This window comes from Myotis myotis, unplaced genomic scaffold (assembly GCF_014108235.1).
Source record: "Myotis myotis isolate mMyoMyo1 unplaced genomic scaffold, mMyoMyo1.p scaffold_m19_p_16, whole genome shotgun sequence".
NCBI lineage: Eukaryota > Metazoa > Chordata > Mammalia > Chiroptera > Vespertilionidae > Myotis > Myotis myotis.
The window spans coordinates 13,769,368-13,783,436 of NW_023416320.1; the positions used below are offsets into that span (position 1 = coordinate 13,769,368).

General features: G+C 36.3%; 1 protein-coding gene across 35 annotated transcripts in view; it reads left to right on the forward strand.

Annotated features, from left to right (window-relative positions):
- RIMS2 (regulating synaptic membrane exocytosis 2) overlaps positions 1-14,069 on the forward strand; it is a 342,905-nt gene that overhangs the window by 95,630 nt on the left and 233,206 nt on the right. For 9 of the 35 annotated variants that reach the window (XM_036337994.1, XM_036337997.1, XM_036337993.1 and 6 more), the window contains exon 1: positions 10,688-10,809. The exons of 17 other annotated variants lie outside the window; for them this stretch is intronic. In XM_036337994.1, coding sequence (XP_036193887.1) covers positions 10,688-10,809 — 122 coding nt within the window. Of the gene's footprint in view, positions 1-10,197; positions 10,810-14,069 lie in introns of those variants that run through there. 9 more of the 35 variants (XM_036338013.1, XM_036338016.1, XM_036337990.1 and 6 more) reach the window with 5 other exon arrangements.

Genomic DNA, 14,069 nt, shown 5'->3' on the forward strand with positions numbered 1-14,069 from the left:
TCCTGCAATTCTCAGAAGTTGTGAAAGTATGCGATTGGGTGGGGAATAGTTAAACATTTACAAATATAAATGATTATAGTTCGAAATTTCAAGCTCAATGTTATGGAAAGCTGAATAACTTGAATAATTTCTTCAGTTTTAAATTTCACTCTATATAGGGTGCACGACTACTGCTTACTTGTTTTAAAATGAGAAAGCTACGTGCAGAAAGTAAATTACTTATCTTTTATCATGTGTCAAATATAAGAGGAAGCAAATACAAAAGGCAGCTGAGATTAGAGCAGTGGTTCTCAAACTTTTTGGTCTTGGGACCGCTTTGCAATCTTAAAAATGATTGAGGACCACATAGAGATTTTGTTTATATGGATAATGTTTATGGATATTTACTACATTAGAAATAAAAACAGAAAAGAATTAAAATATATCTTAATTCATTTCAAAACAACAATAAGCCCGGTTCATTTTCACTAATCATATCGAGTGGATAGAATTCTATGTTGACCTGCAGTGAGCTTTACTCTAACCTCAAGTATGTATGGAGCCTATGACTTGCTTCTAGCTAGTAGACTAGACGATGGGAATAGTTAAACATTTACAAATACAAATATGAATTCCCTTTCTGTGTTTGCATTACATTGTGTGAGACTATGTCTTAGTCAGAAGACTAAGGAGAGGCCTCTGCTGGCTTTGAAGAAGTGAGCTACCATGTTGGAAAGGTCTGTGAGCGAACCATATTGCAGGAAACTGCGGGGGCGTTTCTAGGAGCCGAGAACATTCCTGGCTGACAGCCCGCAGGTAAACGGGACCTCAGCCTTAGAGCCAGAAGGAACGGAATTCTGCCAACAGTCACGGGAGCTTGGAAAAGGAGCTGGAGCTCTAGAAAAAAAAAAGGATCTGGCCACCACCTTGGTTATACCCTTTAAACCGTGCTTGGACCACAGAGGCTGTAAGATGAAAAGTGGGATTTGGATGTTTTTCTTTTAAGCCATCAAGATTTTGGTGACTTGTTTTGCAGGAAGAGGAAACTAATAGCACATATTTCAAAAAGGAAAGGAAAACTTAGTGAGAAAATTGGCATTACTTTACTCTTTTTGCAAATCCCTTTAATGTATAAGCTAGTGGAAGACAGCTGGATTCTTATATCTCCTGTATTCAATTTCTTGGGATAGCATACATGATGTAACCTCCGGAAAACTCCACTGTATACCCACGAGAGAATGGGAGTTCAAAAGGCAAGTAGCATTTTAGTGTGATTATGAATATAGGTTTGACCTTGCAGATTCTTGTGAGAGTCTTAGGGACCTCCCTGAGGTCACTAGTCTGCATTTTCTTAGAATTGCCAGATTAGAAATTCTTAGTCATCTCCTATTCCATCACCAATAGAGCATTTAGTTGTATCTGGGCAGGGTTATATAAGACAGACTAACCTATACGGAACTCTCAGCTTCCTTGCTTATGTTTCACTTGATTTCTGGGTATGCCCTTGAGTTTGTCCATGTGGTTTATTTCGTTGCTCATCATGGTAAGCAAATGATCTTTACTACCTTTGGTTTCTAGGAGAAGTAGGTAGCAAAATGTTGAATAGGTGGTGGATTGGGACAAGGTTTTTCTTGAAATGATCCTGGCATCTTTTGATGGTAGCATTTACCTACAAAGGTGCTGTAGCCATTGAGAGATTTGATTTAAAACTCAAGAGGAGTTTTCTAAATGTATTTTTTTAAATTTGTAAGACATTTATAGAAATTGTCTCATTTAATTTTTAGTGATATATACTCATTCCTATGTGTGTATATATGTATGCATCACTTGGTAACGGTAGTAGTGCGTGTTTCTCTTGTTTTTATTTTAATTTTGTGTGATCTCTTTTATCACTAGAAATCCTGAAGAATGACTTAGTTTCAGACATCTCAAGATAGCTCAGTGTATAACGAATTGCTGTTGCCCTAAGATTTGGGATACAGTTTTTTTTGCTAGGAACATTAATAGAGAGTCATGTGGATTTCTTCTTTAGTAATCCAAGGCTTCTCTAATTAAAAAAAAAATGAAGCAAAAATAAATCGTGTAGAGAATAAACATTGTTGCTCCGTATAACCAAGTATTTTTATTTCTGTGACATATACCCACATGTTTTATTTGACACGGTTGGAAGTTGGAAGGTGTGATTTGGAACGTTTTGTCTGGAAAGAAGATCTTTCAAGGTTGGTTTGAAGGTTATTGGTGGAACAGTTCTCACTGTGCTTACCTAATTACACAGTGCTTGAACTGGAAAATTGAACTTAAGGGTACCCTCCCCCTCTCTACTGATACAATCCCCTGCCACTTTTTTTTCTTTTTGGTTCTTTTTTCTATTATAGTTCCCCCTGAGCAGTTTTTTGTTTGTCTGTTTCTTAGATATTAGTTTTCAACTCATTTTTCCTCCATAATATTTTCAAATTCGTCTTGAAACTTCTATTTATCCAATCTCTTTAATGTTAGTCTCCTTTTTTCTGTGCATGAGAACTGATTTGTGTCGATAGAGCAAGATTGACCAATTTTAGTTATATTTCTCAGAAAAAGTTTGTATTTTTCATACAACTAAGACTGTAAGACTATGGGATATGTGGACTCAAAATTGTTGTGATGTAAAATAACTTTTTAACTTCTGTGATATATATCTGGAATTCATTTATATAAATTATTTGACATGATTAAAAGTTTTGAGGCATGATTAAAATCCCTGACTAGAAAGTAGTACAAAACCTGTTTTTTTCTGGTTGACTTTGCTTAATAAGAATCAGAGTCATATGAGTAGGGAGGATTATAAAAGTTTGACCTTTCTCATTTTAGTATTTCCCCTAAATATATTTTGATCCAGTGTTTATTCTCTCAAAATATATGGGATTTGGAAATTATGTTTATTTCCAAAGTCTACATTGACCTTCTCATTTGTATTTTCACAGCATACTTTCTCTTTTACATTCTGGGACACTTATGAACTGTGAAGTTAGTTTGCATTTTAAATGAGAGCATCCATAAGGAGTTGCTGAATGTCGAAGACGTGGTAGTATTATGTAAGAAGGACTGGCCTGAGAGGAAGGAGATGTGCATGCTCATTCTAACTCCATCACCAACCACCTGGACCAAAAAAATGCATCTAACTTCCTTTCTGTAAAATGAAGGAGTTACTATTCTATTCTAAATGTGCTAGGATACCATTGTTTAACATGGAGCCCTCGGAGGATGTCCCACTGACGGCCTTAGTGGTGCAGTGGGGTCAGGAGAAGCTCCCGCTGCCACCTGTGCTCGCCAGCCATGAGCCCGGCTTCTGGATGAGCGGTGCTCCCCCTGTGGGAGCGCACTGACCCCAGGGGGCAGCTCCTGTGTTGAGCATCTGCCCCCTGGTGGTCAGTGTGCATCATAGCCACCAGTTGTTCTGCTGTTAGGGTCATTTTGCATATTACCCTTTTATTATATAGGAAGGATTCTGTTGTGTAGAGAATGGTTTGTAGGGTAAGAATTGATGAGGAGAGAAGTTAGGAGTCTATTGAAGTAATCTAGGAGAGAGCTGTTGGTAGTTTGAACTAGAATTGTAGTAACAAGATGGAAATGTGGATTTATGCTTCATTTAGAAGGTGGAGTTAATAGAAATTACTTCTGTTAGATTGGACATGTGTGGTCAGGCATTAAAGAAAGAAATATCTTCTAGATAAAGCATGATGTTCTAACCACTGAGTCACACTGGCCAGGGCTTTGTGTCCATTTTTAAGGGGCAGGCATATGTAACTACATTTTTTTTTTTTTTTTTTTTTTTTTTTTTTTTTTTTTAGTTTTATTGCTTAAAGTATTACAGACGAGATCGGGCGCATTCAGGGTGGTATGGCCGTAGACGCTTAAAGTATTACAAAGGGTATTACATACGTCTCCCTTTTCCCCCCGCCCTTGTCAATCCCTTGGCCTCCCCAACCTTCTATAACTACATTTTTTAAGTTGCTAGGACTGAATCAGAATACATGTAAGTTTGCATGACTTTATTTGCATAAGGTGTCCTGCTTTGGCTGAACCAAGACCAAAAAGGGGAGAAGGTTGATGAAGGAAAGTTAGAAGCTATCTGCTCCCAGTCCTTATTGGTGGGTCCTATAGAGTGAGTGATTTTAGGCTAAAAGAGCCTGAGAATTTTCAGAATTGTTTTGAAGCACAGGGCCACAAGCAGTAATTATTCAAATTCCAGATGACAGAACATGGAATTGGTCATTTTTCTTAAACACTGTCTTTTATTGGCTTCTAGGCTACCATACTCTCCTGATTTCCCTTCTACTTCTGTGGCTGCTCCTCTTCGCTCTCCTTCACTCATGCCTTCTTTACCTGATGGCTTTATGTGGAAATAGTTCCCTGGTGCTTTGTCTTATAATGCACCCCCTACACCTCCCCCCCCTTCTCCATTTCGAACTTTATTTTTTGGGTGATTTCATGTATTCTCTTGGTTAAAATTATTACTACTATGCTGATGCTTCTTGAATTAATATCTTCAGCTGAGAACTCTCTTCTGAACTCCAGAGTGACACACTCAACTGCATATTCATCAGTCTTTTTAGCTATCTTGCATGCTACTTAAATTCTACAACTCATCATCTTCCCCTTCCTTCTCCCTTATTGTGCTCCTCCTTTAGCATTCTCTGTCTCAGCAGGTTTTAAGACTATATGCTTGGTTACTTAAGAGAGAAATCTGAGAGTCATTTTTGACTTCTCTCTTGACCTTCATACACCACCTCCCACCCCTGTGGCAAATCAATCATTATGTCTTGTTGATTCAACATTTCCTTTTATAATGCTCCTTTATCTCCATTTTATTGTGATCACTTTAATCCAAGCCAACCAATGTCTTCCTTTGACTAATGCATTAGCTTTCCAATTGATCTCCCTGCATCCACATATAGTGAAATAATATTTTGCTATGTTTTTAGTGCCTTCATTTTCCCACTTTTTCATGTGTAATGACTAGAAGGAAATTGCTTGAAAGAAAGAAATTGCAGATGGGAACTCTTGGTGGCCAGTATTATTGCATAGTATTTCATTGTTCCCATATTTTGCTAAACACGTTTATAGTTGTGCCAATGAGTATTCTTTCCAATTTTCTTAAGATAACAATGTGCAGTCTGTATTTCTCTACTGAAGCATCTAGGGACACTTGGAAGTTATTAGGTAGCGGAGGTGCCTTGTGAAGACATTTTGCAAGCTTAGGTGTGAGTGCTTGGAGTCTCAAGGCTATAAATATCCCTTATACTGTGGTTCTTGGTGAATGTAGCTATTAGAGAAGGAGTTGGATCTTATTCATATTCATATAGCTCCCGAAATTGTGGTGTTGCTTTCAGGGACTCTCTTGATAGTTATCAAGGGAGCATACACTCAGTCGCAAGACTAGAGAGACTTGACAAATTGTGTTTTCAGAGATCTTGGTTCTCTTTCCTCTAAACCAGTGGTTCTCAACCCCTTTGGTGGGGGTTGAACGACCCTTTCACAGGGGTCGCCTAAGACCATCGGAAAACACATATATAATTACATATTGTTTTTTTGTGATTAATCACTATGCTTTAATTATGTTCAATTTGTAACAATGAAATTGGGGGTCACCACAACATGAGGAACTGTATTAAAGGGTCGCGGCATTAGGAAATTTGAGAACCACTGCTCTAAACCATGGAATCTCTGTGCGTCAGAGAGTCACTCTGGACATTTTTGTTCTTGAGCTTAAATCTAGGATTGGTACTCAATAACCTAACTCTTGCATCCAATGGGAAAGATACTTCTGCTGCTGCCGGTTTGTAGGTATAGGAACTGCTTTGATGAGTTACCCTTTGAGACAACATGGAGGGACCTGGAGAGTATTATGCTAAGTGAAATAAGCCAGTCAGAGAAAGATAAGTGTCACCTGATCTCACTCATATGTGGAATCTAGTGAACAAAATAAACTGATGAACAAAAGAGATGCAGAGACATGGAAGCACGCACCAGACTGCTGAATCTCAGAGGGAAGGGGGGCAGGAGGATATTAACCAGAGAACTTATATGCATATATGCAGAACTCTTGGACACAGACAGTAGTGCAGTGAAGACCTGGGGAGGGAGCGGGGAGAGTTAGGGGATAGCTGTAATACTTTGAACAATAAAGATAAATTAAAAGAAGAGTTGCTCTGGCACTGGACTGTTGAAGCAACCCTGTAATACGTCTCATAATGCAGCTCACACCAAAAACTCCATAGGATTAGCCCTCACATTTCTGGTCTAGAAAGAGGATTCAGATGATAATGATGGTGGTGTGGCTTCATACATTTGTGGCGCTTTCTCTATTCCTTTCTGAACTAGATGGTAGAAACTGTAAGGTATCTGTTCTGTAGCAATGGTCAAAACGAGATAGAGTTCAAGCCCCAGGAAATAACTATTTTTGTGCATCAGAAAGCAACTGAGCATCAACATGCTTTTAAAACAAATACCGTATGATCTCACTAATATGTGGATCTAATGAACAAAATAAACTGACCAACAACATGGAACCAGAAGCATGGACACATGGAACAGAGTGGCTGGTGCCCGAGGGGAGGGGGGTGGGGTGACTGGATATAGAAGGCGAAGGGGTTATAGGCACACCCCATGGACATGGACAATAGTGTGGTAAAGGCCAAGGGAGGGGGAGGCAGGGATGGGGGGGGGCGTGGGCAAAGGAGTAGAAGAGGGGGACACCTGCAATAATGTCAACATTAAACATTTTAAATAAAAATTGTGAAGAAAACATGTTAATGAAAACTGCTGTAGGTATTTTGAACTAAACTTTTCTGATGTCTTTAAGTTTATAGTGTACTTTTTGGGTCTGGGCAGTCTTTCTTTTGTACCTGGATATACTGTGCAGCCCACATGGAGTTGAAGCGGCTATATACTGTTGCTAATGGATATCGGTATCTTTATTGAATGCCCTTCCCCCACCCCTTTTTGGAAGTTTTGTCATCTGCCTTTTATTTTTTTGCTTATTTGTTATCCCTGAGATGAATGGGTCTGTGGTTTTGACTTAGGGAAATATTATAATACCAGACTTCCATTTGCAAAATATGTAATAATTCACCTGGTTCTCTGGACCATAATTCTTCTAAGCCCAATTTTTCTTTTTAAAATATATTTTTATTGATTTCAGAGAGGAAGGGAGAGGGAGAGAGAGATAGAAACATCAATGATGATAGAGAATCATTGACTGGCTGCCTCCTGCACACCCCCTACTGGGGATTGAGCCTGCAACCTGGGCATGTGCCATTGACTGGAATCCAACCTGGGACCTTTCATTCCACAGGCTGACACTCTATCCACTGAGCCAAACCGGCTAGGGCTAAGCCCAAGATTTTAATGAGTCAGATGCTACAGATAGTCAGTGGAACAAGAATAATGCAATGGAAGAGTAGTGCAGTTATTTCAATTATGTAGGTAAAACTACAGATCTATATTTTAATAAGATGAAAAATTTCTTTGGCATTTCATGGATTTTGTTATAGATTATACATATTGTATACCATATGGTTTCATTAATTGATCAGCTACGTTTAGATGTTTACATGTATGGAGCATTATAATAGAAAAGATTTGGAACTCTTAAAAATTCAAAATAAAGCCAGACATCTTTAAAACTGTAAAATTTAAGTGTTCTCAAGAAAGTGACATTTGAGCCCTTAGGGAAGAGGAGCAGGTGAAAGCTGAAGAGATCACTTGTGTGATATTGATGGTACGAAGAGGAAACTGGCCAGTAGTGCCTGATGGTGGTGAGACCCAGAGAAAGGCAGTAGCTACAGTGTTTGCTCGTTCAAAGGAGTTATTTTAATGCTCATTCCAGGGATGTTTCCATTGCTTAGACCATTTTTGAAAGTATTCCTGACCTTGCCTTCAGATCCTATTTTGAAACACAAAAGAAATTTTCTCTTTAAAAACAAAGAATGTTTTGCTGTGTAATCAACCTCTTGTTTAATAGACTTGCTTCAAAAGGGCTTTTGATTATTTACAAAAATTGAATCTACCCATGGGGGGCATATACTTATATGTTTTATCACAGATAGTATGAGCTTTGCAATTAAGAATTTTAAAAATGTATATGTTTCAATTTATAGAAGTTGATCTTTCAGAAATGTGAGAAATTTTGAGATGTTTGCTCTAACCGAAATATCCTTGATTGATCACTGGTGTTTCAGTTCATCTACAGAGACTGGTCTGTTCACAAATAGACGTGTGTATTTATGTGTGTGTGTATGTGCCCGTGTGTGTATGTAGGCAGTAGAGAGAAAGATAGGTAAGGAGCATTTGAAATGGAGTCCATAGTTGAAGATCTTCACTCAAATATTTTACAAGCTGTGTGATCTTCAGTCCCCTACAGCTTCAATATGATTTCACTTATATGTGGAATCTAATGAACAAAATAAACAAAATAGAAACAGACTCATAGATACAGCAAACAGACCAACAGCTGTCAGAGGGGAGGGAGGTTGGAGGCTGGGTGAAAAAGGTGAAGGGATTAAGCAAAAAGAAACCACAAAAAAACTTGTAGACACAGACAACAGTATGGTGATTAACAGAGGGAAGGAAGGGTGAGGAGAAGATAGAAGAGGGTGAAAGGGTGATAAGTGGTGATGGAAGGAGATGACTTTGGGTGGTGAACACTCAATACTATATGCAGAAGATGTATTATAGGATTGTACACATAAAACCTATATAATTTTATTAACCAATAAATTCAATAAAAATTAAAAACAAATTTTAAAAAATTATAGCAACATTACCACCCACTCATGTTTTCTGGATATTAAAAAATAGATTTAGAAGTACTTTGTAAATGAAAAAATACTTTATGTGTGTATATATATATTTCATAACTAGATTAGTGTGCACCTATAAAAGTTATTGCTTAAATAATAAGCAAAATAGGAGCACTTTTAATTGAGGACAAACCCCATAATTGGACATTTTAGTTTATAAAAAAAATTAGTTTAAAATTTTATGTTATAGAATATTTATTTTTGTGTCATTTAAAATGTGTATTATTACATGCTTATTTTGTATTGTTCTTTTGTGACATGTTTACTCATGTCAAAAAAGAATTCACCAGTTAAAAAAAAACTTCTTAGTGTATTTACATGCCTATTTATTGATAGTGGTATGTGTACAGAAGGGAATAGAGGAAGTTAGGGCTAAAAGCTGACGTAAAGCCCTAGCTCTAGGTTTGGCTCAGTGGATAGAGCTTTAGCCTGCAGACTGAAGGGTCTTGGGTTCACTTTTGGCCAAGGGCACATGCCTGGGTTGTGGGCTTCATCCCCAGTAGGGGGCGTGCAGGAGGTAGCCAATCAATGATCCTCTTTCATCATTGATGTTTCTATGTCTCTCTCTCTCTCCTTTCTCTCTGAAATCAAAGAAATATATTTAAAAAAAAGTTGAGGTAAAAGAGAAGGGGTTAAAAGGGATGCATCTGTTAAATAAATGAAATGGTTTAGGAGCAATTAAAGATCAAGAAACATTAATCATCTGTATAAGTGTGTTGATTTTTAAAATTTGTATTACACACTTCTAGAACATTTTTTTTGTAGAAAGATGGATGCACCTGGATATAGAATAATCCAAGATTTTATCTAAACCAGAACTACTCAGTGAGAAGGGAGGGTGATCTGGGGTATTGTATTCGTATACTACTGGAGCCTCCAGGAAACAGCCTTTTCTGAAGAAAGCTATGACCACCATTATTGAAATCAATGAATAATAATCGATAAAGTCTCACTGGCGTTAGCTGTGTTTTTTGATTTGCGGGAATGTTGATATTTATGTGTGCTGCTTACGTGATTTTTAATTGATAGGGTCCTCCCCCCTAAAATTACACAGATAATCAGGTAGTCACTATGTATAGCCTTTAAAAGGGACATTATTAACTTTTCTTAGAAAAATACATAAATGGAGACATTTTAAAATTAAATAAGACATTAAGAAGATTTCCACATGTTTCTTTAGAAGAAGTACGGCATTGTAAATGCAGACAGTAAAAGCTCCGTTGGCCTCTCGTCTTTTTATTGCTTCATGGTATCAAAGGAGATACCACTTATTTTGAGAACGCTCTGGCCCTATGCAGCAGCTTGAACATTGAAGAGACCCATAGACTCTGTTGCCGGAGTTATTTCTTTCCCAGGGAAGGAGGGGAGGGCTGGAGAATGCATCACCTCTCTTCCTTTTACCTGGTGGTAGCATTGAGACGAGACCTTGCCCCCATTTTTATGACTTCGACTTGATTGTTGGCAGCCAGATGTGCTGAAACTCCTGACGGCAGCATCTATTCATGGCGTGATTTTAATAGGCTTAGAGAAATATGAGTAGAGTACATGAAAGCAGTCAGCTTCACACTTCAGCTGGGGAAGCCCCAAAAAGCTCACTGCTGTTTGGAATTCTTGCTACAGTCAGGAGAAAGCCGAAAGCTGCTCGGGCACTGAATCTTCTACGACTGAATTAGAAGAATAATGACTGTACAATTAACTATCAACCTCTGCTCATTTAAGCACAGTTTTTACAGAGCTCAGGAGAAATATGGAACTTGATTGGCATGTTTTTATTTGACAGCGTGTGCAAATAGATGACTTTAAAGACAGGTGGTAAGGAAAAATAAAGAGAAGAGAGAGAGGGGGGAAAAAAAAAGAAAAGAAAGAAAATGCAATTTGAGACATTGCGCCAGGTCTGCAATTCTGTTTTATCTCATTTTCATGGGGTTTTTTCATCCCCACCAAATATTTTACAAAATGAGCTTTTTGGACAAACGCTGAATAATACAAGGTAAGTAAAGCTAAACTGTATTTTCTTTTAGTGTTGGTATTTTCAGAATACTAATCTTATATGCCTGTAAAAATTGTTCTGTATTAAAATGTGAGCATCATCAGGGTGTTGTCTTTTTATCTGAAATAGACAGTTTTATGTAGTGTTCTTAATTGATTTTAGGAAGGAAAGCAAGCTTACTTCAAAGCACAGAAAGCATCTTAAATTTAACTAGGTTGACCTCTGAATCATGCAGGCTGTTTCATGATTTCATTTTCTAAGAAATAAAAGGATTAACTTAAAATGCCTGACATCTTTCTCTTTGTGATCATGGCAGTTATTATATTGCACATATGGGGATGGGGCTCAATAATCATGCGTGATTTGCTGGAAAAGGTGAATTAGCAGTTATGCATGCTCTCTGTAAAACATGCGGAAGATGTTTTCTAGGTCTGAGATATTTCTCTATGCAGGGATCAATAATCACCTTTAAACAGGCTCTGTTATGGAACTGCTAATAAGGCTTTGTATTAGATTGGCTAGTTTGGAAGGATGCTTTGTTATAAATTCTATTGCTTTTCAACCTGATCTTTTTGTATGTGTGTGTGTGGTGAAGGTTGTTAAATTCTGAACATATGTTTTAGATGGTTTCTCTAGCTTATGGTTTAAAGAGATAGCGTATAGAAGAATGCTTCTAAAATTCAGTTTTGTCATCCAGTTTTCTCCTCCTTTAAGTTGCTTGTCTTTTGAGAATTTCTAATGTTATATACCTAGTATAGAAATAAAAAGCTCATTTTAACTCAATACGTGTGGGGAAAGACTGAGAAAGAAACGATAATGCATTGAAATCTTCTGGAAATCGAGGGAAAACTAATAGTGTACAGAATATTGAATGGTTTTGCAGTTCTCTTCCTTTTAGGGTCTTTGAACAATGTGAGGCAGCCTGTTTTAGAGATGAAGAAATACCTAATAGCAGTATATGTTTTGATTTAACAAACGTAAAGGAAGCTTTATAAATTTCTAGGCATTTAAAACACTTACTGATGATAAATATATCTGTGACCTTTCCATTGAATATGGAGCAGCATGTTTCCTTTTAATAAAATTTCACATCTTTCCCCAGTGCAGATCTGTTCAGTTAACTAATTCTATTTTTTTTAATAATTTTGTTTTCAGACTAATGTAAAATATATAGCAGCATGTGAAATGCTATGATAGGTTATCTATAGTTTCAGATAGAAAGATAGTGGGTTTTCTTACTTAGCAATATAATATTTAAGTGTATGGTTTATGATAAAAATAATCTGTATTGATTTAAGTATGGCTTTCTTAAGAATTCCTTGACCCAAAGGTACTAGTAACTAGAGTTTTAGGATATGTACTTATCCCTTATAAATACTTTCCATATTTGATTTCTCTTTTTTTTAATGCCAAGAATTTATGTGTTTAAAAATATTTAAGAATTGTGCATGGTATGGAATTAATTTTAAAGTAAATGTTACTAGGTTTAAAATATGAGAATATCTATTTTTTGAGGGAATTATGTGCACCCCTATTACTACACATTTGCTTTGGCCACAAGTTTCTTTTAGCACAAGTTGTCATGTTTATAATTGTCATGCTCTCATTATTAACAATCTGGAATTTTATGCTGTGGTAATTAAATATTAAATTGTGGAGTTTGTAAGGATTCTGTAAGACCAGTCTTATTTAACTTTTTTTAACCTAAATAATCTGAAACAATCAATAAAGAATTTATTCTGTTTTAGGGGGGAAAAACCACTTCCTATGTTCTTAACTTGGTCTTCTAAAAACATATGACTTTTCTTTCACATGTAGATCTATTGATCTTCATAACTAATCAAGTACTTGATTTACTTACAAAGTAAGTCAAAACCAATTTAAAAATAGCTATTATTTTAGAAGTATGAAGAGTAAAAATAAATTTATAAGAACGTACAGTTAATAAAGCCCCCCTGCACATATTTTAATGTTTTGGTTACTTTTTGTGCCGATCAGACACAATGGTCTTTTAAAATTATTATTTTGCTTAGATGAAAAAAAATATAAATACCTAAGCATCAACATTTCAAGTTAGCATAGAATCAGAAAGTAAGATTTAGACTTTAAAAAAAAATCATCCTTGAAGAAAAAAATGGAAGAATAATGACTTAGTATGTCATCAGAAGATGTTATCTTACAACTTAAAATTTTTCTAAGTAATGAGACTTTCAACTTCATGGACTGGACATTATGCGTTTGAGATCTGAAGCATCAATTACATAAGTATCACCTCTGGAAAGAACAGTTTGGTTATTATTACATGAATAGTTCTCGTCTGTTTGGACTAGTTGAAATGGAATATTCAGTATTTGTATTGTGACATTAATTCCATCTTTACACTGATAGACAATAACATCAGGGATATGGACAATTAGGTTATATTTTCTTCTGAATTGCTTTCTAGGAGAAATGACTAGAATAGTACCATGTATCAGTTGTAGACAACGTATTATCTAAAGAGGACCCTTTCAGGGAGTTTTCTTGAGGCTTTTTCTAGGTACCCAATCTTATCCCTAAATCTGCAACGCAACCTTCATCAGGTTGTCAGATGATAGGGCAATTTACTTCTATGACATATTAGCAATAGAAGATTAAGATCAAAATCTCCCAAAATCTCTCAAAATAATTGCTCCAAAAGCATTTCCAGATTCAACTTGCAAAGGAGCAAAGATTTTTAAAGACACCTATAACATTTTATGTATCACAAATCACTAAACTGGAGATTAATATAGATTGTTCAAGCATTTTATTACCTAATGAATAATTGAAATTTACATGTGAGTGGAAATCATTAGAATATTTTAGGCTTTTTGTTGGGAACCTTATAGTACAAAACCCTATGTTTCAATCTGGAAGTTTTTAACTTATTCTCTTATCATTGTGGATCTTGAGTACCATTGTAGGGCATTAAAGAGGTGGCAGGATATCCTGTGTTCTTTTACAGTTAAAATGAAACAACTGAAGGTCCAGCAAGAAGAAGCCACACACAGTGTCTGTGTCCTATGGCAACCCACTTGATAGGTTTTGATGAAATGCCACTTTGATTTAAACTCTGGTTATCAAGTTTTCTTACTGTAAACTCATCTCCCCCGAAATAAATTAATCCGGATACAAAGATAATTGCTTTTATTGCCTGTAGAAAAGTCCTCAAGTATTAAATTCATTATGAAATCTAAGTTTTGCAATCTTGTCTTTGGAAGGAAACATAAATATTGGGA